The 27,155-nt window shown below is 36.2% G+C and overlaps 2 protein-coding genes, 1 long non-coding RNA gene and 1 pseudogene across 4 annotated transcripts; all 4 read right to left on the bottom strand.

Annotated features, from left to right (window-relative positions):
• Positions 1-8,483: 8,483 nt before the first annotated feature.
• LOC145571030 (uncharacterized) lies at positions 8,484-9,699 on the bottom strand (annotated as a pseudogene). Its single transcript, XR_014096560.1, has 3 exons — positions 9,694-9,699; positions 9,312-9,578; positions 8,484-9,134 (listed from the first exon to the last, which is right to left on the bottom strand). The product of XR_014096560.1 is annotated as an uncharacterized LOC145571030 (transcript).
• A 2,291-nt stretch (positions 9,700-11,990) lies between these two features.
• On the bottom strand, positions 11,991-13,385 carry LOC145571029 (uncharacterized). Its single transcript, XM_081630130.1, has 3 exons — positions 13,248-13,385; positions 12,811-13,163; positions 11,991-12,645 (listed from the first exon to the last, which is right to left on the bottom strand). The coding sequence occupies exons 1-3, from the start codon at positions 13,383-13,385 to the stop codon at positions 11,991-11,993; spliced, it is 1,146 nt and encodes a 381-aa protein (XP_081486256.1).
• Positions 13,386-15,960: 2,575 nt separating this feature from the next.
• On the bottom strand, positions 15,961-16,979 carry LOC145571028 (cysteine-rich receptor-like protein kinase 10). Its single transcript, XM_081630129.1, has 4 exons — positions 16,760-16,979; positions 16,408-16,558; positions 16,134-16,287; positions 15,961-16,038 (listed from the first exon to the last, which is right to left on the bottom strand). The coding sequence occupies exons 1-4, from the start codon at positions 16,977-16,979 to the stop codon at positions 15,961-15,963; spliced, it is 603 nt and encodes a 200-aa protein (XP_081486255.1).
• An 8,594-nt stretch (positions 16,980-25,573) lies between these two features.
• Positions 25,574-26,661, bottom strand: LOC145572193 (uncharacterized). The gene is made up of 2 exons (XR_014096717.1): positions 26,502-26,661; positions 25,574-26,284 (listed from the first exon to the last, which is right to left on the bottom strand). It is a non-coding gene; the product is annotated as an uncharacterized LOC145572193 (long non-coding RNA).
• Between the last annotated feature and the right edge of the window lie 494 nt (positions 26,662-27,155).

Here is a 27,155-nt window from a genome sequence, read left to right as displayed (position 1 = left end):
TTCCTCGTGTACATAGACACTTATATAGCTCCTTCCTCATACTTAAAGCATCAATAAAAATTATACTAACCATAATAAAATTCCTTTTCAATATCCTAAACCAAATTAAACATTTAGTTTAGTTAAACATGCTCTCTAACATGCCACAAATAAATATGTGGTTCATAAACAATATTCCAAACTATAATTTTCCATCCAATAATCCATCACAAATAAATCATGCTTCATAATCCAATTACCAATAACATCCAAGTCATAATTTCCATTCCAAATCTAGCATGATACTACTCGTAATCAATTAAACACACTTAGCTTGCTACTACATCAATATAATTATGCTAAGTAAGCGAACGTACCTTGAATACGATCTTAATATCGACACAATTAAAAAGAGTCACTCACTTCGAAATATCCTACAATTTAAAATCATAGAAGAGTATTAAAATGTTTTCTACAAAAATTTTCAGCAATATATACTATTATAAAACCCCTCATAATTTAATTAAAATAAGCTGAAATTATATTTAAAACATCATACTTTAATCCCAATTAATGGGTAATTAAAATTCCTTAAAGAAACTTGATTTTTAATGCTCTACCAAAAATTCCAGCACTATATTTTAATGAAAACTTGTTGTAATTTAGCCTTAAAACACTTTAATCAAAGGTTTACACCATTATATATCATAATCCTTCAATAATTTATAAATCAAGAACCTAGGGTTTCAAAAATTGGGACTTTTTAATTAAAAACATAATCTGAAAATTAATTAACATAATACTCATAATCAAACATCAAAATCAAATCCCAAAACTCATAATTAACAATTAGATCTAGGATTAAATTGATTTTTAAAAATAAAGTTTTTATTTTTTTTTTGTTCGAAAAAGGTGGTTAGCTGGCCACCACTGCCGGCTGGTGGTGGTGGTGGCTGACGCCGGCGGCCCACCGGTGGTGGTGGTGGAGGCCGGCAGTAAGGGGGAAGCTGAAAAGGGGAAGGGGAAAAGGAGAAAGAAAAATATAGAGAAAAGGGAGAGAAGTTTACCTTGGGTTTTCTCCACTTTGGGCAAAGTTTGATTTGCCTCATGTATTGAATATTTATACCCCTTCTCTAGAAACCCTTCTCCCAAAACTTTCCTCTTTTAATTTTCCTAATCCCTTCCCTAATAAAACTTTACTTAAAATAAAACTTTCCTAAATTAAACCCCAACTTAATTAAAATAATTAATTAAATAAACTTTTCTTTTATAAAATATTTCCAAACTTATTAAAATAAATAATTAAAATACTTTAAATAAAACATTTCAATTTAATTAAATACTTCTCAAAATACTTATTTTAAATAAAATACATATAAAAATACGAGGTATTATAGCTGCAAAGCAGTCAGCCACTGTTGCTAGCCTTGGCTAGCCAACTACGGTGGCCAGCAACCGTGTAGTCTCAGATTTTCAAAAAAAAAAAAAAGAAAAAAAAATTCTATTTTTTGAAAAATATTTCAAGATAATTACAAAATTATTTTGGGATAAAATCGGTTTTTAATTTGGATAAAATCTTTTGTTTTAGGATAAAATCAAGTATTCAAAAGTTGTTATTTTTGATATTATCCATATTTAAAGTTATTAAATTGGTAATTATCCATAATTAAAGTGGTTAATTTTGGATAAGATTGATTAGGATATTCTGAGCATATTCCAATAGGATAATAATTGATTTAAATAATGTGATTATCCCATGATTAGATTATGATATAATTGAATTTTAAATTATTTGATTGACTAATAATTAGGATAGAATCTCCTAAAGTTGTTAGGATTATCATGAAAGATTAAATATGATTTATCTTTCTAGATTAAAATAAGATTTGATTCTATCTCATGCCTAAATTAAAATATATGATATTTTATAATTGGTCATGAATAATATACGATATTATCTAATTATGATTTAAAATATGAGATATTTTAGGAAATGCGTTGCCTTAATTACGAACATTCGATGTTTTAGTTTAGACAAGCATGTTGAGTGATTTATTATATGGCATTTTATATAATATATTATGTTGCTATATATAGACTACTGTGGCCCATAGATTCTAAAATACAATCTGCGCATCGTGATGTATTTTTGTAATCTAAATATGGTATGCGTACCGTTAAGTATTTTTGTAACTTTTATTTAAAGTAAATAGATTAGTTATTTAAATAGTGTTAGTCCATAGAAGTCCGTGAAGTGAAGGCCCAAAGGAGCAAGATGGATGGAGATCCATGATGATTTAAGTGGGAGCTTTTCATTTCTAGTTTTCTTAGGACTAAGGGGCTATACTATGTCATTTTTTATTGCATTAGTGGATTATGCATGTTAGATTTTATTTATGTTGATTGATGATGCGCTAGAGTTCACTAAATAATTACAACATAAATGAATCTAAGTCCTAGTAATATTGAGATTGATTTTCCAATTAGATACCCAACAATCCTTGAATAGTGAGGGATGGGTCGGCCTCCGCAGAGTGTCACTTGCTATTTTAGGCATTGTTGGGTGGATCACGTTCTACATATTTAATTAGTTATGCTCAACAAGGTTACCTAAAGCATTTAGAATCTTGAAGCAAAGAGTAATAATTAAGCATGTGATGGTTAATTATTCAACCAAGAGTTACAAGAGTTGTAATCAGTAAAGAGTTTACTCACCTTGAAAATGTAATGCTTGATGGTAGGGCCTCAGTCCGGTCAACTATTACATAAATAAAGGATCTTGGAATCACTTAAAATTCAATTGGGATCAATTAATATTGAATAAAGTGTTTTAAAGTTACCTAATTAATTCTTATATGGTGCTTTAATTTTAAATTAAACATAATTATTAAACTTTGCCTTATTTTGACTTAGATGGGTAGTCGTGATCACAATGACAACAACATTTACAATCTTCGACCATTCCTTGAGAAGAATAGGTTGACAGGAGAAAAATTTTCCACTTGGGAAAGAATGCTAAGGCTCGTTCTGAAATATGAAGGTAGAGAGGATATCATTGACACATTATTTCTAGGACCTCTGCCAGAAACTGCAACTGTGGATGAAGTCAAGAGGCACAAGGAAGCTCATGATAGAGATGAGCCTATCACTTGCTTGATGATTGCTACCATGGAACCTAGTCTTCAAAAGCATTTTGAGGATCAGGAAGCGTACACAATCATGCAAGAACTCAAAGCTTTGTTTAAGAAACAAGCTAGAGTTGAAAGGTACGAGCTCCGTCGAGAGATTCTGGATTGTAGGATGGAGAAGGGTGCCACAGTTCATGATCATGTTTTCAAAATGATCGGCCTTATTCAAAATATGGAGAAACTAGGGCACCCATACAGTGATAAGACGACAACTGATATCATTCTCCACTCATTTCCAAAAAGTTTTAACCAATTTATCATGAATTTTAACATGACTGCGACTGCAAAGACTATGAATCAATTGCACGCAATGCTGGTAGTGCTGAAAAGCAAATCCCTAAGGAACCTAAGAAGGAAGTTCTTATGATTCAAAAGGGAAAGGGGTTCAAGAAGAAGGGGCAAAAGGCTAGTGCCAAGAGCAAGGGCAAGCAAGTTGCCAAGGCTCCTAAGAAGCCTAAGGCAAGTCCAAAACCCAAGGCTACAAGTGAAAGTGAATGCTTTTACTGCAAGAAGAAAGGGCATTGGAAACGCAATTGCCAGAAATACCTTGACTTCCTCAAGAAGAATGGAGCATCAACCTCAGATATTATGTTATAAACATTTTAACTTTCACTTAGGTATGTGATACTAAGTTGCAGTGCTTAACATTGTGAATGTTGCGCAGGGACTGCAAACAAGTGAGGCTAGCATGGAAATGAAGCTTGAAGGTGCACTAGAAGTGTTTGAGTGGCCAGAGATAGCTTCATAGTTTTATGATTAGTTTATCATGATTTTAGAACAATTTCCAGTTTTTGATGAGACAATATTTCGGTTTTCGGTTTTCTGTTTGAATACTGATTTGGTTTACTTGACTTGGACAAGTATTGATCTATGACCAAGGTAATAAATTGTTTTCATTTTGCTAGATACAAGTTAAATTTGTTTTATGACATTGATATAAGTAGATCACAAAAGCAATTTAGATGATTCAAAGATAAACTTACTTATAAAAAAGTAAGATTAGGTCACATAACCAATTAGCACATCCAAAGTTACATTGGATGGACTCTTATTCTAAATTGATTATGAATCACTTGAGAATTAAAAGTCATGCTTGATAAGGTAAGGTGACCAAATCGTCTTTTAGTTGAAAGGGTAAAAGAGCTAAAATGAACTTTTGAAACTCATACATATGATGTGTGTGAACCAATAAGTTCAAGAATTAGCAAAGAGATTTAACTATTTCATTGCTTTTACTAACGATTTAAGTAACTATATTGATAATTACTTAATAAAGTAAAGCTTGGAATCATTGAAATGTTCAAAATTCCAAAATGAAATGTAAAATCAGTTTGAGATAAACAAATTAACACCAAAATATGATTGTTGTGATAAATATTTAACTCAAAAGGAATGATCATCTAAAAGGAATTGTTGAATTAAATTCACAATTCAGGAACATTACAATTAAAATGTATGTTAAAGGAAGGAATCATGCTTTGCTTGCCATAGTTCAATCCTAGATTAGCTTGAATGATTTACAAATATCGTTTTGAGGATATGCATTACAACAACAATTGCGAATATACTAAACAGAAAACTTAACCAAAGCAGTAGAAAAGATGTCATAAGAGTTATGATTTGGAAATGTTCCAAAAGTTATCTTTTCCAAACAGGATTAAGGGTTATGAAATTAATGTAAAATGTTTACAAAGATGACACAATAGACCCTAAATCAACGTAAATAATTCTTCATGGGTTTTCTCATGGAAATTAAGAGGTATTATTCCTACAATCGCGTAGAAAACAAAGTATTTGTTGCTCGCGATAGTGTCTTTATAGAAAGAAGTCTCTTCCTACAAAGCCAGGTTGGAGTAAAATTAGATCTCGAAGAGATTCGAGACGAGCAACAAAAGGATGTGAATAACATCACATCAGAGACGAAGGCATATGAAATCAGCTAATTTGATAAACCATGTGTCGAAGCAAGCTAATTCCACTAGCGAGGCTTCTATCGTCCCACTTGAATGAAAGGCTTCAAAGAGTTGAAGAGAATAATTTTATTGTTGCTCATACCTATTGTAGGTTGCTTAGGATCAAAACAAACAGTTTGTTGAAATTCTGAAAAAATGTGGATTCTAAAATTTTCCTATTGGAATGGTTGGAATCCATGCCCTACAAGCAAGCTTTGGAAAAGTGCCAACTCAGGAAATGGCTTAAAGCCATGAAATCCAGAATGGACTCCATGTCTGTAAAAATGTGTTAGTCCATGATAGTCTTACAAATAGGGTCAAACCTATTAGATGCGTAAGCCTATTCGGATTCTTCTAGTGATTGCTGATTTTGATTATGAAGTTTAGCATTAGTTATCAAAATCACCTTCATGAAATGTTCTTGATGGATGGTATGTATATGATCCAACCTAAGAATTTTGAAATCCAGAAATCCTAGAAAGTTTTGCAAACTTCAGAAATTTATTTAATGGATTGAAGTAAGCATCAGGGAGTTAGAACATTCGTTTCGATTAGGAAATCAAACAGTTTGATTTACTAAAAGAATGAAAAGGAATCTTGTAGAGACAAGAATTTTAGTGGGAGCAATTGGTCTTCTTGGTCATGTATGTAGATGACATACAATTCATATGAAATGACATTTCAATGCTTGAATAAGTCAAGTAGTGGTTAGAGAGTTGTTTCCATATGAAAGACTTAGGAGATGTTAAGTACATATTGGGAATCAAGATCCACGAAATGAATCTTGAAGAATGATTGGACAACATCGAGAGACTTATGTTGATAAGGTTCTTGACAGGTTCATGAAGCAAGACTCTAATAGAGGATGTCTTCCCATGTTTCATGGTATTACGCTCAGTAAAACTCAATGCCTTCAAAAGCTAGTAGAGTTGAGTTGTATGGATGATGTACCTTGTGCTTTTGCAAAAGGATCCATTATATGTGCCATGATATGTACATAATAAGATGTTACATATGACTTGTGCATGTGTAGCAAGTTTCAAGTAAATTCAGAACAAGCATACTGAAAGTTGCAAAGAACAAATCCTTGAGTACTTGAGAAGGACTAAAGAAATGTTTCAAGCTAATGGTGTTAAAAGTGAATAAGTTGTCAAAAGGTTATACGGATGCAAGTTTTTCAAACAGGCAAGATAATTCTAGATGTTGATCTAGATGCATGTTTATGTCTGGATGGACAAGTACAGTAAGCTTGAAGAGTTCAAAGCAGAATGCTGTCGCATACGGAATGTCAGAATATGTGTATTTAGGTACAGTAAGAGTAGTTAAGGAGGAATTTTGGATCAAATTATCTTGTGACTAAAAGAACACCTTTGCCAAAACAAAGGAGCTAGGGTCACATCACAAATCCAAACAAATAGATATGAGATATCACCTCATTTATGAGATCAATGACAAGCGGGATGTCGTGATCTGCAAAGTTTTATTATGAGTGAGAAATCACTAAACCCCTTCCATAGGCTAAGATATGAGAGTCATATTAAAGATTTGGATTGAAGCAAGTTATGTAATTTAAGTTGTATATGTTTTGAGAAAACATATTACATAAGGAATGCATATATTTGCAGAATTATGTTTAAAATAGAAATTCTCATTTCTCTTATTTAATTATGGTTTTAGAAATTAAATAAAATGTCCAAAATTATTATGAATTGATGGGCTCATCAGGTTGATGACCTGGTGAATGAGACCCCACAGGTGAATAAGATTCATATATTATTTAAGTTCCTAGTTCGAAATCATTAAAGTGGACATAAATGATTTCAATAAATGGACTAGCATGTAAGATTGATTGGATAGCGCAGTTTCATGGGCTATAGGGGCATAATGATGCTCGGTTAATCACTTGGATATGCATGAATGATGCATGATTGAACTATTGACCTACTTTGAAGTTCAAGTATAGAGCTTCCGGATATATTAATGGATTCCTTTGACATGAGTGGAACATTGATTTCATTCAATGGATGTTATGACTGTGGTGCACTCAAACATTTGCCCGTAATTGGAGATTATAAAGGGTGTTTTCTGGTTATTTTAAAAGTTGAGTGGGAGCCTTGTTGTCACAAAATTGGATTGAGTCTACCTATTAAATTAGGAAATGTGTCATGGCCACTTGAAGAGGGAGAATTCAGAAAATACGTGGCCGCATTCAAATGCATTACTCGGTAATCATTTGGTTTTGTAATTCTAACTCAGTTTTCAAGGAACGATTTGTAGATTAATATGATCTCGACATGTGATGCAATCATATTATCAAATCGACACATATTGAATTATGAAATTTGAATATTGCACAGATTGAAGGATTTATGTCTTCGTCGTGTGCAATTACTAGATATATAAATGGATTAAATTATGGAGATAATTAAATTCGGACATTTGGGTCGTCGTTTTATCATATCTAGAGGTACTAACGATCTTTGGGCTAGTAAAATAGCCCAAAGCCCAATTGGACGGATCCTATATGGTCACACAAAGGGTCTAGATCGGGCACGAGAGGACAAGGCCCATGATGGGCCTCATCCTCTAGCATGGCCGGCCATATGGAGTAGGATAAGAGAGTTTTGGGCTTCCTAACCCTAGTCTAATTATAATGTGATTATAAATAGACTAGGTGCCTAGGGTTTGCATGTAAGTTGAATTCAGTTGATCAGTAAGATCAAAACCCGAATTAGCAAACACGAGACCAACCCCTCTCAATCTAGTATTGGTGGACGGCTCGTTCGAAGCTCGTGGACTAAGTAAAGAAGCAACACTTGGGGCTCTATTCTCTCCTTGATTTGTCAATCAATTGCTACGTGGAATTCACGCTTCAAAGGTATGATTATGTGTCTTGTGTGTTATGCATGTGATCTTGGGATTAGGTAGTTGATTGAATATGATTCATGATTTTCCGCTGCGTAGTACCTATAAACTCCTACATATACATCCTTAGGTAAATGCACAGCAAGGCAATCTTCCATCAAATTCCTATAATCAAAGTTTATCTTACAAAATGATGAAGCAGGAGGCTTGTGGTATTAACAAACTGGTGTTGCAACTAGCGGTACGTACTGTATCTTTCATGCGAAACAATAGTTGATCAAACTTACAACACCATGCTTTGTAGACAAACTTTGAAGACAAAATTTGAAGACATCCAAAGTGCATAACATTGTTTTCATCAAGAATATAACTTAAGTCACATTAAGACATGCATTTATAGATGTTGCAAAATTACTCCGTTCTGATTTTGAATCGTCCCTTCATCAATATTTATTTCTGTAGATGAATTAACCTTTACACAAAGTGATAAATAATTTGCATGGAGTTGTCATGAGAAAACAATTTTACCGTTGGTGATATTGGCATGCAATAACAAAGTAGACTTGTTTCTTCACTCTAACGTGGGCCCCATCAAAAATAAAATAAAATAAAATAAAAGCAAGCTCCACACAAATTGTGCAAGACACAAACAGGTTTGTTTTTACAAACCTATTCAACATTTTCTTCTTCTAGCAATAAGAGGTTTATCCCGGGATCGGTGACTTCTTTCTTTCACTATCTCCCATTCAATATCATCTCGCTCTCTTTCCCTGTAAGAATCTCTTCCCCTCTCACAATCCCGGGACTTCTGTCTATCCCTGTTCCCGTCTCTTTCTCTATCCCTGTCCCTAACCCTGTCTCTCTCTATCCCTATCCCTATATCTGTCCCTTTCTGTCTCCCTGTTTTGTACACTACTAGTTTCTGTTCTGAGTTCAGGCTTCGACTTGACCATGATGTCCTCTCTTCCTTCACTGTCATTTGCCGTGTCTTTGGACTCACCATGCTTCTCTTAGAATCTTTCATCTTGTCAAGTGCCTGTTTTACAAGTGCGTCTCTGGATCCCCCAGTATCAACACTAGCTGCAGCACCTGAAGCCGTCTTTGTCACACCAGTATCAGCACTAGCCACTGGTGTATTCAGGGAACCTTCCTGGAATAATGCGAAAACTATCAGAAAAGGCAAGGCAACTTAAACTAGGCAAAACTATAGCATGGTAATTAAAGTTAACAAACATGAATATGCTAGAGGCAATCAAATAAACATTGCTGGACCTAATAGTAGAGCCAGTATGGTAAAATGACAGACAGGTGAATAGGTGATGCTTACTTTGGGTACTGCAGTATTCTGTGAATCCCAAGACTTGTTGGATGATGTGAAGGAAACTGACTCCTTACAAACAGGTATATACTTGGCCTTTGGACGGCTATACAAATGAGCTAGAACTCTACAGACTTCGTCTATACCAGATTTATCTGCATCGAAGACCTTCCACCGTGGTGGATTCTCGGGAAGGGGGACTCCAAACCTTCTCGCAGCAGCATACACAACTCCACAAGCGACCACCTCACTTTTAAATCGAACACACAGTGTAGTCTATAAACTGAGATAAAACATAAATGCAGAATTAAACTATGATATATATAGCAAAGAAGAACTCAACTATCACAAAGAGTACCTAGTCAAACATATACAGTATACTTTCTCGTACCCACATTATTAATTTAAATAGTCCCAAAACAAGAAGAAAAAATAGAAATATCATAATAGGCTGCAGCCTGCGGAAGACAGATAGGCAGACAAGGAGATAGTCTGGTCAATCTGGTGAACATAGTCTAGCTACAATAACTAGTGGCGGTAGGAGACTAGATGGAAATAGAACTAGCGGCATATTGTGGCTGAAAGCCAGTAAAGTACAGATTGCAATCACAATGGTGATTTTGTATTTGTTGATAAACAATGGCTTTAGCATGTGGTAGTAATCAATTTTATCATTTTCATTGGTTAATATTTGATGAATTAAATTTAACCATGACGGCATATCATTACTAAAAGTTAAACACGAGCATACAGACCAGGTAACTACAAACAAAAACCCCAACAAAAACTCTATGGCACTTGATACAGAATAGGAATTCCCCTAATTGAATGGCATATAAAACGCCAAACCAGCACTCTCCAAAATTGAATGAAAAAACAATAATTGCAAGAGATTAGGAGCTGCCTGAGATTCCTAACCTAAATTTTCTTCTCACTTTACAAAATGAACTATGAATCAATGTAAGCCTATGATATGAATGAGTGAAACTTCAAGAAGATTATGATTTTTGTTTCTGTCTGATCCTGATTTCCCCAAGAATTCGGACCTGAGATCCTGATACTCCTATCGGCAAGCTGAGAACCTACACAATGAGAAGAAGTTAGCTAACCCCAGGGTGGTCCAAGGATAACCACTCCGATGATAAAGTCATAAGGTGTTTAAGAGAAGAAGATAAGTAAGAGAGAGAAAGTAGAGAGATAGAGAGAGCGTAATTCATGCCCTCATTAATGAGGTCTTACCTACTATTTATAATGATCTACCTTGACAGGTGGCTCTCATCCATGCAGAGCCTTCTGTGCCAAGTGTCGAGCTTCTGCTGCCACGTGTTGAATTCTGATATATATTATAATATATCAGGTAGGATGTAGCCGACATGTCTTCTTTCTGGAACATATCGGCATCCTCTCATAACTGTTTAGAGCCTGGTCACGTGCCTTCACAAGATATCGGTCATACTCAGATATCATCCCATACAATTAGCCCCCCAAGTGAGGACGCATGATCATACATCATCGTTCTCAGTTAACACAGGCAACAAACTGAACTAAACAAACTTTGGGTTCCACTTCTCATTCTTCAAATTTCACCTTATGTTGGAAATTTCATGCGACAACATTTCTTGTACTCTGTCAAGCACTGTGCGTTAACAAAACTTTATTATTGACCTTGCCGTTGCCGCAGTTCGTTATACTTGCTTGGCTTATACTCAGACACATTATCAGACGAAGCTTGAGAATATCTCAGAGACTCATATTCACTATATTCTTTTAAGCTCTATATTCTTTTGCTGAGAAGATTTATTCTTATTCATTGTTTTTATTTCTATTTTGTTATTGTAAGAAGACAATATTTGTACTATAATCCTGTACTGTATCCATTTGCATTATTATTGGCTTTTAACCGTTCTTCCCCCCCAAGTGACCTTGTATGCCGATAACAGACAAGGTGTACTTGTTATAAAATACCTGGGAGCGAAAAACTCCGTTTTCCCCCCCAAGTGACCTTGTATGCTGATAGCAGACAAGGTCTACTTGTTATAAAATACCTGGGAGCGAAAAACTCTGTTTTCCCCCCCAAGTGACCTTGTATGCTGATAGCAGACAAGGTCTACTTGTTATAAAATACCTGGGAGCAAAAAACACCGTTTCCCCCCCCCCCAAGTGACCTTGTATGCCGATAGCAGACGAGGTCAACTTGTTATAAAACACTTGGGAGCGAAAAACTCTGTTTCCCCCCCCCCCAAGTGACCTTGTATGCCGATAGCAGACGAGGTCAACTTGTTATAAAACACTTGGGAGCGAAAAACTCCGTTTTCCTCCCCAGTTGACCTTGTATGCCGATAGCAGACAAGGTCTACTTGTTACAATGTGCACGTTATGGTAGTGTAACCTTTTTTTTTTTTTTTTTTTTTTTTGAGCGGGAAAATTTTACACGTGTCATAAATCCTGCCGTTGCTTTTTGAAACAACTTATCGATCGGGAACCGTCGGATCTCTGAACCGCCTTTCACTTCAACTGGCCATTCAGTTTCCCCCTTTTTAGATCAAAATAACGCCATTTTCCCTTTACTTTGCATTTTTTCTAAGTTTTCTCTCAAAAAGTTAAAATTTTTCGACCAGAGTTCCTACCTTTGTTCTCTTCTTTGTTTTCGGTCTGCGCACTTCAGTACTTTAGGCGTGCTCTCCTTCTTCACCGTTTCTTATCATTTAGATGGTAAGTTGACACAACAGCTTGCATGTCATGTATTATCGGTCTACCGATGATTGCGTTGTAAGCCGACTTAACATCCACCACCAGAAACTCTGCCATCAGATCTCTTGCCTGTAGCCCATCACCCATCCTTACCTGCAACACAATACTCCCTTCTGGCCTTACAGTCGACCCATTAAACCCGATCACAGGATACGATACCGGCTTCAAGTATTGTCTTCCTATATTCATCTCATTGAAAGCTTGCATAAACAACACATTTGCTGAACTACCTCCATCTACCAACACTCTTTTGATGTCAGCCCCATTTATCTTGGTTATCAGGACTAACGGATCGTCGTGCGGGAACACTACACCTCGTGCATCTTCTTCCGTGAACACGACTTGGGGTATTGATGCCGGCCGAGGACGGTTATCTACGTCCAAAGCACAAACTAGATGACGGTGCTCCGCCAAATGCTTCTTTGCCCCACTAACTGTCCCTCCATGAATCGGTCCTCCCGTTATCACATCTACCCTTCTAGTAGATAACGGTGGTATTCCTGCATCCCCCTGTTGGACTATTCTTCCTTGCGTCCTTTCGGGCCTTGCTTCCATCTGTTGCCTCTCAGCTACTTGTGCCGGTTGCTGATTCCTGCTCGCATTCAACCGGTATTGTGTTAAGTGCCCTTTTCTGATCAATTCCTCAATGTTGTCCTTCAATTGTGTACACTCCTCCGTATAATGTCCCACATCCCTATGGAACATACAATACTTCTTCACATCCCTTGGCCTTGTCTTCATGGGAATCGGCCTTGACCAATCTTCTCTATTCTGGTTTACTGAGTAGATTGCTGCCCTTGGTGTATTCAGGGGAGTGTAGGTGCTATATCTCATTGGCAGCCTTGTCGGTCTGGTATCTTGCCGGCTTCCTCCTCCCCTTCCTGGGGCTGGACCTCTCGGCCTACTTCCTCCAGATGATGTCCCTTCATACTGACTTTGCCCCTTTCTGGCAACGACATGTCTGCTACTTGTCTTCATTAACTCTTCACTCTTTATGTAATCATGAGCTTTGCTAAACGCTGCTGCCAATGTCGGTAAGCTTTTCCTTGTAAGATACCTTTTAAAATCAGAATCAACCAATCCATTCATTAAAGCCATCACAGCTATTTCCTGTTGCAATTTTGGAATGGTGTTTGCCTCATTGTTAAATCGCCTGATATAATCCCTCAAAGATTCATCCGGTTTCTGCTCCACAGCCATCAATTCTCCAGAGGTTCTCTGCCTCACACTGTTACTGACATATTGACCCACAAACATCTCAGTCAATCTTTCAAAGCTATTTACTGACCCAACTTCAAGGTTGTTAAACCAATCGGCTGCAGCCCCAATCATGGTTGTCGGAAAGACTTTACACCAGACTGCGTCCGAGTTAGTGTACAGCATCATGTGCCCCTCATAGGACGTTATGAATCTTGCCGGATCCCCTCTTCCATCATACCTACAAGTCGGCATTTTCACCTTTTCCATTGGCTGATCCAAGATGTGCTGGGCAAATGGGGATGCCCTAAACTGCACCACTGTGCGCATTGCTTGCCCCTCTACCTGCGAACTTCTCTGCTGCTGAGTTCTGGTACTCACAACGTGACTTGAGGATTGTTCAACCCGTCATGATGTTGTATGCGACCTTTCCGGCGACTCATGTCGGGGTCTCCTCGACGAGTTCTCCAACTGATTGTGTTGTTCTTCCTGGTGACGGTGCGATGCTCCTCTATCGGCCTAAGCAGCCTCTCTTTCAGCTCGTGCCGCCTCAGCCTCTTTTCTCTTCCTACTCATTGCACTCATCACCCTTGCGGCCGTTTCCAACTCATCTGGAGTGAATGCCGCCATAGGATCCTCTGCCTCCCCTCCTTCTGCAGGGAGGGTTATCGGCACGTGAAACTGATTACCCTCTAAGGTATGGGTTTCATCTACTACTTCCACCTGGGGTTGTTCTACTGGTATTCCATTATTTCCGGCCATGGTTATCGTTGTTATATGTATGTTTTGTGTGAGGTTCTTAGGCGATAGAAGTGATCAACTTTCCCCTCCTTCTAGCGCCAAATTATTTCTGTCTGATCTTGATTTCCCCAAGAATTCGGACCTGAGATCCTGATACTCCTATCGGCAAGCTGAGAACCTACACAGTGAGAAGAAGTTAGCTAACCCCGGGGTGGTCCGGGGATAACCACTCCGATGATAAAGTCAGAAGGTGTTTAAGAGAAGAAGATAAGTAAGAGAGAGAAAGTAGAGAGAGAGAGAGAGCGTAATTCATGCCCTCATTAATGAGGTCTTACCTACTATTTATAATGATCTACCTTGACAGGTGGCTCTCATCCATGCAGAGCCTTCTGTGCCAAGTGTCGAGCTTCTGCTGCCACGTGTTGAATTCTGATATATATTATAATATTGTAGCCGACATGTCTTCTTTCTGGAACATATCGGCATCCTCTCATAACTGTTTAGAGCCTAGTCACGTGCCTTCACAAGATATCGGTCATACTCAGATATCATCCCATACAATTTTAGGATAGAATTCAGGTATTCAAGGCAAAATAAAATAAACACAAATTCACGCACCCTAGTCAAAACCAATGATACAAGGAACGAAATTCGATACGAAACGCGGGACGGAAACGGAAACGGGAAACGCTACATTGAGTGAATCGGGAACGTTTAGTGTAGTTTAATATATATATATATATATATATATATATATATATATCTGAAAAAAAAAACTAAAAATTAATTTGAAATAGTTAAAACATTAATCACTTGCAAGTTGTCCTTTTCCGTTTTCAAGTTCCCAATAAGCTAGTGTAATAAGTAGGTAGTAGTTAGAGACTTAGAGACTAATGACATTAGTAAAGTTTAGCATAAAAAAATAACATAGTAAATACTCAGTAAATTAAAAAAAGGTGTAAATAATAACTTTATATGAATATAATTGCTATTTCCTATATTGAGGGCCCCAATATAGTAAGAAGTTCAAAAAGGAGTTTTGTCTCATGCGTAATGCCCCCTCAACTTTTTCTTTTTCAGTTTCTTTTTTTTTTTTTTTTTTTTGAAAGAAAACTTTTTCTTTTTCACTTTATCATCTTCAACAGCTGTATCATCTTCAACCTCGCGAACTTGCCATTATCAAACACTGTAAACCTTCAATTTTTGCCGCTATTGACTCAGAAATTCGACCTTGCTGAAGAAGAAAAAGGGAACGCCACGACAACGAACTGAGTCGCGAACCCTAGCGATTTGGGTCGCGTTCGTTCCGCGATTCGGTACGAACGACTCAGATCGCGATTCGCCTCAACGTCCCGCGTTCCCTGTATCACTGGTCAAAACATAAAGATCCAATAAGTGGGCATTACAAGTCAACAACAAACTAATATGTTTACAGAGAACAGAAAGATATATGATATTAATTGTGAGATACATATCATTTGCTAGATTCCAAGCATCTTGCCTTAACTCTGAAGGTTCTTTTAAGTTCAAGGACAGCTAGGTAGTTTGATATGAATTTGTGCGGGTGCTCGACATGACAAATGAAACCCATTTCTTTCAGGAGGTGTCTTTCTGTTCTTATCAAATCCATCTCCAGCTCCGAATATTTCTGTTACAAAAGGGGGATGAAAATTAATGGTGAGTACATAGTTTTGAACTTAAAAAGACAACATGGGATAGAAACACAAGTTAACTAGATAGAAAAACATACAGCAATATTCTTAGTAACTGATAAGAAACAAGAAATGAGAAAAATACACGACTTGATATATACTTTAGAATAAAGATCCAAATGTTCGACAGGTAAATTTTCCCTTTGACATTCCATTCGATGGAAGACAATGAGGACTTGTCTGGCTTTCCTTGGACTCTCCTCAAGTTTTGATGCCAGCCAAACACAACTGGCAGCTACTCTCTGAAATCAGTAAAATTAAGACGCAGCAACAGAATTAGTCGAGAAACCAGTAAGAGAATCACAGAATTCCATGAATTTTAAAAGGTTCTCCGTCTAACCAGCAACTCCAAGCCTGAGAACATGCCATTAATCAATTTCATGATTAATTGATTATAATTATGAATCGAGAACAATAGTTTAAAACTTACATAGCTCAAAAGCTTAAAGCTGCCTCCGGATTGATGGATGAGATCGCCAACCTTACTGCCACTTACAATCTCCAAAACTAGCACGCCAAAGCTGTATACATCGGATTTTATGGAAAACTGACCATGAAGTAAATACTCTACACCCATGTAACCACTGTAAATCACAATTAAAATTACAGAAAAGTCAGAAAAAAAAAAAAAAAAAAAATTGCCTTGTCAATAAAATCACCATTCTGCTATTGAATTCTGATATTCTTTTTCAGGTTTAACATACTAAGTTCCAACAAATTTACTTGTATCAATATGAGTTTGATCAAAGGCACAGATCCTCGCCATGCCAAAATCTGCAATTTTTGGGTTCATCTCTATATCGAGCAACACGTTAGCAGCTTTAAGATCACGATGAAGAATTCGATCAGGAGAGTCTTCATGAAAAGCATTCCTCTAGCAATGCCTTTTATTATGTTGTAGCATGTTGACCAGTTCAATCGTCCCCGTCTTTGAGAATCTGTAGTTTTTTTTTTTTTTTTTTTTCATTTAAATCACATTAGTCAAAGTCCAGAATGTTTAGTATCTAAATACTATAGACATCACGCACTAATATAGTGGCTATAATATAAACTTACCAAATAGAAAGTAGTCCAGGCTTTTATTATGCACGAATTCATACAGGAGTAACTTCTCATTATCTGTTAAGCAAAATCCAACCAGCCTCACCAGATTCCTATGTTGAAGTTTTGCTAACAATAAAACCTCATTCTTAAACTCTTTATCACCTTGATTAGAGGTTCTTGATAGCCTTTTGACTGCTATTTCTTGTCCGTCTGGTAAGCTCCCCTGAGCCATAAATAATTATTAGTTTCGAATTAGTTTCTACGAAGTAAAAACAGTCAAACACCAATATATACCAAGACAATGTCAAATTTCTGATTTATATGCAAGTAGTTTAGGATGGCAAGCCAATAAGTTATATGCAAGTAGTTTAGGATGGCAAGCCAATATGACGCATTGCCAAATAAAGAACTCCACTCCATAAACCAACTGCTTCTCAGCTATCCAGTAAGTTATGTGGGAAGAAAATAGATGCCAGAAGAGAAATCATATAATTCCAAGTTATCAAAGACGGCAATCAAGAGATACAAGTATGAGAAATAGTGACTGCCTGAATGTCGAAATCAAAAGAGAACTTCATAATAAACTCAAGGCACTGCATGCCAGAATGCTGATAAAAGTTTATTCAACTGTCACCAACAACCAATACAGATCAAATAAATGAAAGAAAACAGATCTGGGACATGAATTATGTAGTTAAAATCAGCTCACAAGGAAAGGGAAGCTACTCATTACCCTGGCAATTTTTCCTGTTTCTGGAATTAGATGTACCAAAAGCAGCGTAAGGAGCATCAACATCGCATAGGTATGGGTGTTAATTTACTTTCACAGCCTTCAGGAAAGGGAAAAAAAGTTAAAAAGAATATTCACCAAGAAGCAGAATATACTCCCTTTCTTTTCCAATCACGCATAATGCAAAGCAACAGTAGCAAGGCAAACCACCAAATTGAGAAGAGGATGAAAAAACATTCAGAACCTAAATAAAAATCCCTAAAACAACTTAACAAGTGATGAGTGGCATTTATGCCACTCTTTTTTTATCCTTTTTCTCTAAGAATTTTCCCCTCATTTGCACTTGTTTGATCCCTATTAAGGCGTTTTATCTTCGTTTTTGTGTTGTTTCTTCCTTTCTCGTGTTTCCCCTCCGTTTCTCCCTTTTCTTATGTTTTTCTTTATTTTTGTTCGTTGTTTTGTATATTGTTGCCCCTTTTGGAGAAGCCTATAGATGCATTATGAGCTATAAAGGGAAATGAGATGCTCAAGGAGAAGGTGGAAGCAACTCAGGGAGCCGCGGGCGTGGAATCAAGGCCCGCGGGCGCGGAATCAAGGCCCGCTGGCGCGGGATGCTGCTGTGCACTTGGACGATTTTTTCAGTAGATGCCTAGCCGCGCCCTGGAAGAGGTCTCTCCTCCATGACTCACGGGCGCGGCACTACAGGCCGCGGGCGCGGCCTTTCGGGGCTGACTTTCCCCTACTCCCAAGCCGCAGCCTCTCCTTAGCAGGAGAGGCCTCTCCCCCTTCAACCCGCGGGCGCGGCACATTAGGCCGCGAGCGCGGCTTTGCCTGGAGAGGACACGGTAGCTCACTAGAGGGCTCTCCTTAGTGTTTTATTTCCGACTTTTAGATGCATATAAATAACTTTCTTGTTCAATTTTGTAATTATCCTATTTTCAATCAACATTTTAGACCTAGTATTTTAGAGAGAGAAAGTAGCTTATTCTTCAAGTTTTTTCATTGTATTCAACATTTGGTCAAGTTTATTTCAATCAAAGGCAAAGTTCCAAGTTTTCATCTTTAATCAAGTTCCTCTTTAGTAATCTCTAATCCCTTCTTATAGTTTGATTTATTTGCTTTGTTATTGCTTATTTTCATACATCTCTTTAGTTGAACTTGTTCATATTGTTTTTATTTGTTTTCAATCATGATTAGTTTTGTGTTTATTGAATCCTTATTTGGTTTTGCTATGATGGTTAGTTTCTCTTTCCTAGGCTAAGTTTTTAGATAGGGGAAAGGGGTGGAAAACATGTGTTAATATTGATGATTGATGATGACTTGATAGAACTCATGCTATAAATTGATGAAAGATATGATTTTTAATAGCTTGAGATTATTAGTAGCACATTATTTGATGTTCCCTAATCTAAATGCATGAGAATGATTTAGATTAGATTAAGATCACCTTTACTTTGATGATTGCATGAAATGAAATGTTTAAGTAGAGTTTTATCTATTGTGCACTCTTAATCTCTTGCCATGATTAGTGACTAATTGGATGCATGAAAGTGATTCAATTAGAACAAGACTTAGTTCATTGATTTGCTTAAGCAATTGCATGAAAGTGAGTTGTTTGAATAGAACTTAGCATTCTTTGGCATGCTATTCATGATAATCATCATTGTCCATCTATGTTTGATCATGTTTGACACCCCCATTCCCCTAGCATTTGTTTATCCTTGGTTAATCCTTTTTATCTTCCTTTCTTAATTGCTTTAGTTTTCTTAATCAAGAAAAAACCAACAAAAATATTCTCCCATTTACTCTTGCATTAGTGGATTTGATGTTTAACTTGCGTGCTTCTTCGTGGTTCGACCCTATACTTGCCGCTAACTAGTTTAGTGAAAGGTTTAGGTTTATAAATAATTAATTTGATTAGGTTAGTAGACCCAACGACCTACTCCACCTCGATCAACAAGTTGCTTCTTGGTAAACAGCACATAAAAAATATATTTTTAAAAAAAAAAAATTCAAAAACAAAAAAACAGTTTCAAGAAGTCCTGACCACTGCAATTTTTGATTGCCAAAGATATTAAATACCTAACTGAATTACAAGAAGTTAGCAGGATCCCATATCTCTTTTATATGCTTGCATAAGCACACTCCCCCATACAAGGAACACTTTGGCTTTCAATTAGTCTAGATTCCAACACTTTCAAGGTAAATGCTCCAAAACTTGGCCATCCTAAACCTTGGGAAGCTTCCAAAATATGGACATCCAATTAACAATGAAACAGCTGATTGTCAAAAAAAGAAAAAAAAAAAATGAAAAAAATCAGATTGGCTCCAGTGTAATGTTAATGAGCAAGTGTATATATTCCCTGGTAAAAAGTGTGCAGTTCAGATAAAGAACTTTCAAATAATAGATGCCCAGATCAGCTGCATATCCCTAGTTTAAGTCCCTTTAAGAGTTTGAAGATTCCATGGCATGCACATCCATGAAAAGGTATGTCTTTTAAAGATGTGCACGCTATGAAATCATCAAACATGAGCCAATCTATTTTAATAGCAAAAAAAAAGAGGCATACAAAAATTGGAACTAAGTGATTATATGCAGAAGAGGAGGTGCACAGGATTTCTAAACATGGGCATCTAAGCTGTTAGATCATATTTAAATCATGCTATAAAAGTAGTTATTATGGGAAATGAGTTCAAAAAACCTCCACAAGGAATTTCATCATAAATCAAGAAAACAATACTACAACTCCATGACATCAGTTTTTAGAGAAGCAACTTTAACAACCTGATAGAGACAATAAACAATGTGCTTCTAGCATATATAACATTTGGAGGCTCAGACCTCAAATGTAAAACACAAGAGTAGAATAAAGAAATGTATTGATTTCATTGTGCTTCTAGCATATGTAACTTTCTAAAATTAATGAGCTAGCATTTAGGGGTGTCCAACTGTTTAAATTGTGAATTGTGGATAGATGATTTTCAACATATTTCAATCTCTTTGAGGTGTTCTCATTGTGTTCAGAATCAAAGGCCCCAAATATCAAAGGATGGGATAAATGGGAATGTGCATACTTGATGAGGAGTTATACAACTCAACAGAAAGATTTGAAGAAAAGTTGTGCTAATAGAAATAACTGAAACGGGTAGACCTTATTCTATATCAAATAAAGGGAATGCTTGAACTAAGGAAAAGCTATGAGCTTATACTTTGAGTAGGATGAGATGACATAAATCACATAATAATATATAGCAATGGATGAAAACTGTTCCGGGTCTAATTTGCGTACCTGTGCTTAAAGACATAATGATTTAGATAGGACGTTTCCCTTTGTTAGGAACTTTATAGCAGAAAGGGTGATAAAGTCATTTAGAAGGCATTTCATAAACACTTATTGATGAAGTATGGTGCAAGTGGTATGGTAGGTTCACGATCTTCAACAAAAAATTCATTTTGTAGAGAACAACCCAAAGAAGAGTTTTGCATAGATATTGAGCCATTATCCCATCAATTATCATCACTTGAAATTATGCTCGTTCCAAAAGTTGATCAACCACGACCAACCTCCTTGATTCCATCTAAAACATGAGAAAGAATAAACTGCTAGAATATCACATTTACGGTGTCTTTAGATTGAAGGAAATGGAGGAAAAGGAAGGAAGGGAAATGGAAAGATGGGATATCTTTCATTTGGCTAACAAATGAGGAAGGAAGGGAATTGGAGGGGAGAAAAATGGAGGGATTAAATTGTAGGAAATTAATCCCACCAACAATGGAGAGATTTGGAAGGAAAACGTATCATTCTTCCCTCCCCTCCCTTTCTCTTCCCTCTTCTCCTCCCTCCCCTTCTTTTCCTCCCCCTTTCTTTATCCAAACACAATGTTAGAGAATTCAAAATATGAGGAAGCTGACAGCCTGATCCTGAACCAACTTTGAGCTGTTGCTAAAGAGTTCCTTTAAAAATAAATGTAATCAACCTCTCAAATTCAATGCCTACTCAAAAATGGTAAATCAACCAAACAATCTAAGGTCTCGTTCTCCTCAGCTAAGTTCTAGCATATTCAATTTAAGTTCAACAAAAATAAAATAAAATAAATACAGCAATAGGTTGGCAAAAATAAGTCTTTTTCTAAGAAAAGTAAGTTAAGTTCAACAAAAATAAGTCATGAAGAGCAGATACCAAGTCAAGGAAGCTAATGATATTCCTTAAACCTTATGAAGCATACTCAACAATCATGAACTCTTCAGTGTTGTTAGCAAGTTTGCAATTCCTATCCAAATACTCTGCAGGTTCCCAATGTTCAACTTCTTTGAACTACAAAATGAGCAAGCAATTCATGCACCAAATGATACCATGGCTCCTAGAATTTAGATATATGTTCACTAAATTTTCACATTTTGAGTTACAGCTTACATGACAAAAATCTCCAACTGTACCTCTTTTGGCCACATGAATGAATCATGTCACATGTATAGTTCAACAAGTTGGCCATAACATCTAAAATGAAGACTGGAACACCTTAATAAGTTAAGAGAACATAGGTTAAGTATCATAAAGAGACCTAAACCTCAAAAGGAGATTGAGTATTAATCAAATAAACAACATGAATTTAACAGCAATAGCCAGAATTGGAGCAACAACACAGAGAGGTATGCAGACCAAGAGGAACTGTTAAAGAGCTTAACCATCATCATTCAGTTACACACATATCCAAAAAAATGAAAAAAAAAAAACAACAACAACAACAACAAATAGACATCACCTCACTATTTACAACAGCTTCTAGCAATGAATGGTAAGGCAATAAGCCAAAACATAGCCACAAGCCCACAATGGTCAACTTGTCAGATGCATCTCCTATGAAATCTAAGCCGAACCCTCAAGTGCCAGTAAACTATCCCCATGTCATATGAAGTCAAAAAATTTCCAATATAGACACTAGCTAGTGCCTGCGGAGAACCAAACATGACACTGCTCAAGTTCTTTGTCAAACTCGTGATTTGGCATACCCATGAGCGGATCAGCCAGATATGCTCTTGTTAGCACATTACCGGGAAAATTAAATAAATAAAATAACATCACTAGGATTGGCACTAGAATGTGCGCAGGTTACCCAGGAGTATGAATTGGGAAACATAGGTCTAGAAAGATAAGGACGGATAATAAAGAATTTGTAGGTACATATGGGGGTTGTAAGACTATTACAAGCTACCCCTAGAAACACCCTATCCTAATCTAGATAATGGATAGATGTTTGCACAACCACTTTATGACATACTTATTTTAGAACATCATATACATTTCTAGTCTGCTTATTCTTCATAAGTGTTGTTTAAGTTCCAAATAGCATGAATGTCAAGGAAAAACAAAAAAATACAAAGTAAACACAACTATGGAAAACCAAGTTCTCATGACCATCCACAAATTGGTATCTACAATTCATAATGACCATAACATGTAATTCAATAGCATAAATACTATCAGAAGGAAACATTGAAGCTTTATCATTGTGCGACAAAGGTCTACGGCCTTTAAACTCAAGTCTTTTTTTCTTCTGATGCAAAATCTTGTATCCTCCCTAAGAACCAACTTCAATTCAAACATTACTTTGAAAACATTTCATTGCATGGGAGTTCATGTTGTTTCTAACTACAATCCAGCCCTTTATAATTTGGTATTCCATCTCATCCTTCCTTATATGCTGTCATTATTCATCGTTTGCTTCATAGGTTAATTACTCGCCAAAAGTTGAGTGGTATTGATCAGTGATACAGGGAACGCGGGACGTTGAGGCGAATTGCGATCTGAGTCGTTCGTACCGAATCGCGGAACGAACGCGACCCAAATCGCTAGGGTTCGCGACCCAGTTCGTAGTCGTGCCGTCATGGCGTTCCCTTTTTCTTCTTCAGCAAGGTCGAATTTCTGAGTCAATAGCGGCAAAAATTGAAGGTTTACAGTGTTTGATAATGGCGAGTTCGCGAGGTTGAAGATGATACAGCTGTTGAAGATGACAAAGTGAAAAAGAAAAAGTTTTCTTTCAAAAAAAAAAAAAAAAAAAAAAAAAACAACTGAAAAAGAAAAAGTTGAGGGGGCATTACGCATGAGACAAAACTCCTTTTTGAACTTCTTACTATATTGGGGCCCTCAATATAGGAAATAGCAATATATATTCATATAAAGTTATTATTTACACCTTTTTTTAATTTACTGAGTATTTACTATGTTATTTTTTTATGCTAAACTTTACTAATGTCATTAGTCTCTAAGTCTCTAACTACTACCTACTCATTACACTAGCTTATTGGGAACTTGAAAACGGAAAAGGACAACTTGCAAGTGATTAATGTTTTAACTATTTCAAATTAATTTTTAGTTTTTTTCTTCAGATTATTATATATATATATATATATATATTAAACTACACTAAACGTTCCCGATTCACTCAATGTAGCGTTTCCCGTTTCCGTTTCCGTCCCGCGTTTCGTATCGAATTTTTCGTTCCTTGTATCATTGGTATTGATGAAACTTACATGAAAAGGATAGATACCCAAGAATATTAAAGGAAATCACATAAAAGGATGAAATAGAGGTAAGACAAAGAAGAAAAATTACCCAATCAATGATGCAGTAGACACCATTTAAGCCTTGCTTTAACACCATTACACCAATACTGCCTCTCTGCTTCTTACATGTGTATGCTTCAGTAAAATTAAAAAAAAATTATCCTCTCAAAATTAATTGCAACATTAATGCACCGAAAAGAAGAAAATATTGTGTTCCATGCCAAGAAGCTCAAGTAATTAATAGTTCAGCGCGAAGGAAAAATTCAGTAAAACTAAAAATCTACTATCCTCTCAAAATTAAATGCAAAATTAAAGCAACGAAAAGAAGGGATATCGGATTCCATGCCAAGAATCCCAAGTAAAAAATAGTTCAGCAAGAAGGGAATTTCAGTAACATCAACAAGAAGGAAACTTGTGTTCCATGCAAAGAACCCCAAGAGAAAATTGTTTAGTTGACACATGACAGAAGCAAAACAATCTCATACCAATTGAACATTGTCAAACACTGAAAGACAAAAACCACCCAGCTAAGAATATGTAAATGACAAAGAATTATTGCTTTAATACAAAGCCTAGAAAATTGCAATAACGATTCACATGTGCAATGACTTATAACAATGGTTAAATCACAACATCCAGCTTTATTGTGCAAAGCTACTATTTCAATAATCAATAGCAGAACAAGTAAAATGAGAGACAGAAAATGACCATAATTCAAATTAGATAATTTCCTTCCTAATCAATCAGTTACCATACCACATTATGTTGCATTATTAGTTCATTTATAGTATAAAAAGTTATCTCAGAAAAACCAGCTCATGCAAATAATGTAATAACAAATGCACATGTAACTGCTGATTTAAAGTTATCTTGGCAGCTAGAAAGAAACTAATCACATTGCAAGAGAGCCTTGCAATGTGATTATCAGTATGTAAAACCTAAAGAACATTCTGAAAAAAAAACAAAAGAATTATGGCCTTCAAAATTCCGCAAAAAATAGTTCCTTCCTTTCCTCACTAGCCACCTATAATACTTGGACTGAAGTTCCTATTTTATGCATCTTCTTTTTTCGAAAAATAACCAAATCAGGGTAGCAAAAACAGGAGGCAGCATTGAGAATTTCCCTATCTTACGTTCTCACATGATATGTACACTTGAAACCTTATTTTGGATCAAATGCATGAACATTTTTCTTAAATTAGCGGATTCTGAGACTTAGACGAGTACCCATCTGTGTATGATGAGATATCTAACTCATCTAAGACTACAGCTAGACCGTATCCTTATTCTAAGATGTTTGACATAAGGAAGCTTTTAACATAGTTTATTACTGGTGTAAATCCATTTATAAATACTTATGCATGCCATAACAATAGTATCCAAAAAAAAAAAAAAAAAAAAAGGATTATAATTGCAACACCACAAAACATAAGAGGATTGAAAAGCAAGTATGTAAGAAATTAGAAATATTACTGCATTGATTGAACATAAAATTTAATAAAGAACAAATGATTTTACTCATTCCTCAATCTAACTGTAAAAGAATAGCCCACAAATTTAGAAATCACAGGAGATAAACATGATCATACTTCCTAGAATAAGCATCAGCATAAAGCATTACAACTATTATTTACTTGTTTAAGTTGTTTTGCACTACCAACTATTGGGTTTGGTAATCTCAATCTGCTCTTCAACGAAGTTCTGTAAAATTGAGGTCGGGATTTAGGATTCGGATTCGGATTCGGATTCGATCAGCAGGAATTCCATTATTACCCATGAGAACCACCTTAATCTCATCCTGCTGTTCACGAGGAATTACAGCAGACCCCTTCCAGTTAGTTCCATGATATACATCAGTCAATAATACTTGCGCCGCAGAGACCGAGTCGACCAATAACTCAGGCGCCGCGATGAGTTGAGCGAAATACAACTCTTTCACCTCACCTTGCTGCTGATGTAACCTTCCGATCTTTATATGGATATCCTTGATTTCGGCTCGAATTCGAGTCAAGTTCCTTGAATGGTAACGCAAGATATTCAAATTCGGTGTTATCGCATGACCATTTTCAATCAGTATCTTCGCCGATTCATTCCCTTCTTTTACCAGGGCATCTAATCGAGCCATTGTTGTCCCAAGCTCAGTATGCAGACCTTCCATATGACCATTATATGCAATAAACAAACCCAATTCCGCCACATTCAAATCCATATCCGCCTCAAATCAGTTGTTTCACAAATCTAACTGCATTTATCACGAAAAAAATGAATTAAAATGAAGAAATCATTTAACATTCATCATCAACAGTATCAATTAATTTACGAGCAGTTTGCTTAGTACGAGACATTTGGATTCGAATTCAACGAAAACAAAAATAGAGGAATTAAAATATAAATTGAATCTATTAAACAAACGAAGAACTAAAATAGAAATTAAAGAAAGAAATAGATTACAAAATTACCGAGGAGAGGAGAGAGAAATTGAACCGATAAATTAGGGTCTGGAATTACAGAGAATGTTTTTTTTTTTTTTTTTTTTTTTTTTACAACAGCAAAATCCTAAATTAAACATAAACTAAATTACACATTAAAATATTAGGGGTAGAACCATATAACAACTTTCTATTCGGAAACCAAACGATTTCGGTGGGGTAGGACGCTATTCTTTTTGAACCACTCATCCTGCAAAATAAAGAGTTAGTAAAAACAGAGGAAGATAAACTTCTTAGCAAATGACTCTTCCTTCTAGCTCTAGAACGACGGGAGGAAGCCAATATCATCAAATTTTGAGAAGATGATTCGATGAGGCAGGCAGTAGACTTCGATGGGGCGCAGACTGGAGCAACCGGAAGGGGCACCGACGAACTTTCACATGATGACACTTGATCAACCATACCTATGATCAACTCTTCTTGTGCCAAATTTGGAGTTGTTTCACACCTATCATGCCCTTTCACAAGGGGGGTGACTAATCTCCATTTGAGTTTTAACACAATCCATCTTCTTTGGAGTATCCAGTACGCGGATGCTAATGAAATCCTTCTTGAAGGAGCAATAGTAGTGTAGTGTTCGTCCATTAGAAATCGCTCCATACATTGTTAAAGTAAGATGCAAAT

The sequence above is a fragment of the Chenopodium album genome, chromosome 12, assembly GCF_948465745.1.
Source record: "Chenopodium album chromosome 12, dcCheAlbu1.1, whole genome shotgun sequence".
NCBI classification, from domain to species: domain Eukaryota; kingdom Viridiplantae; phylum Streptophyta; class Magnoliopsida; order Caryophyllales; family Amaranthaceae; genus Chenopodium; species Chenopodium album.
This window is presented reverse-complemented; position numbering and strand designations above follow the sequence as displayed.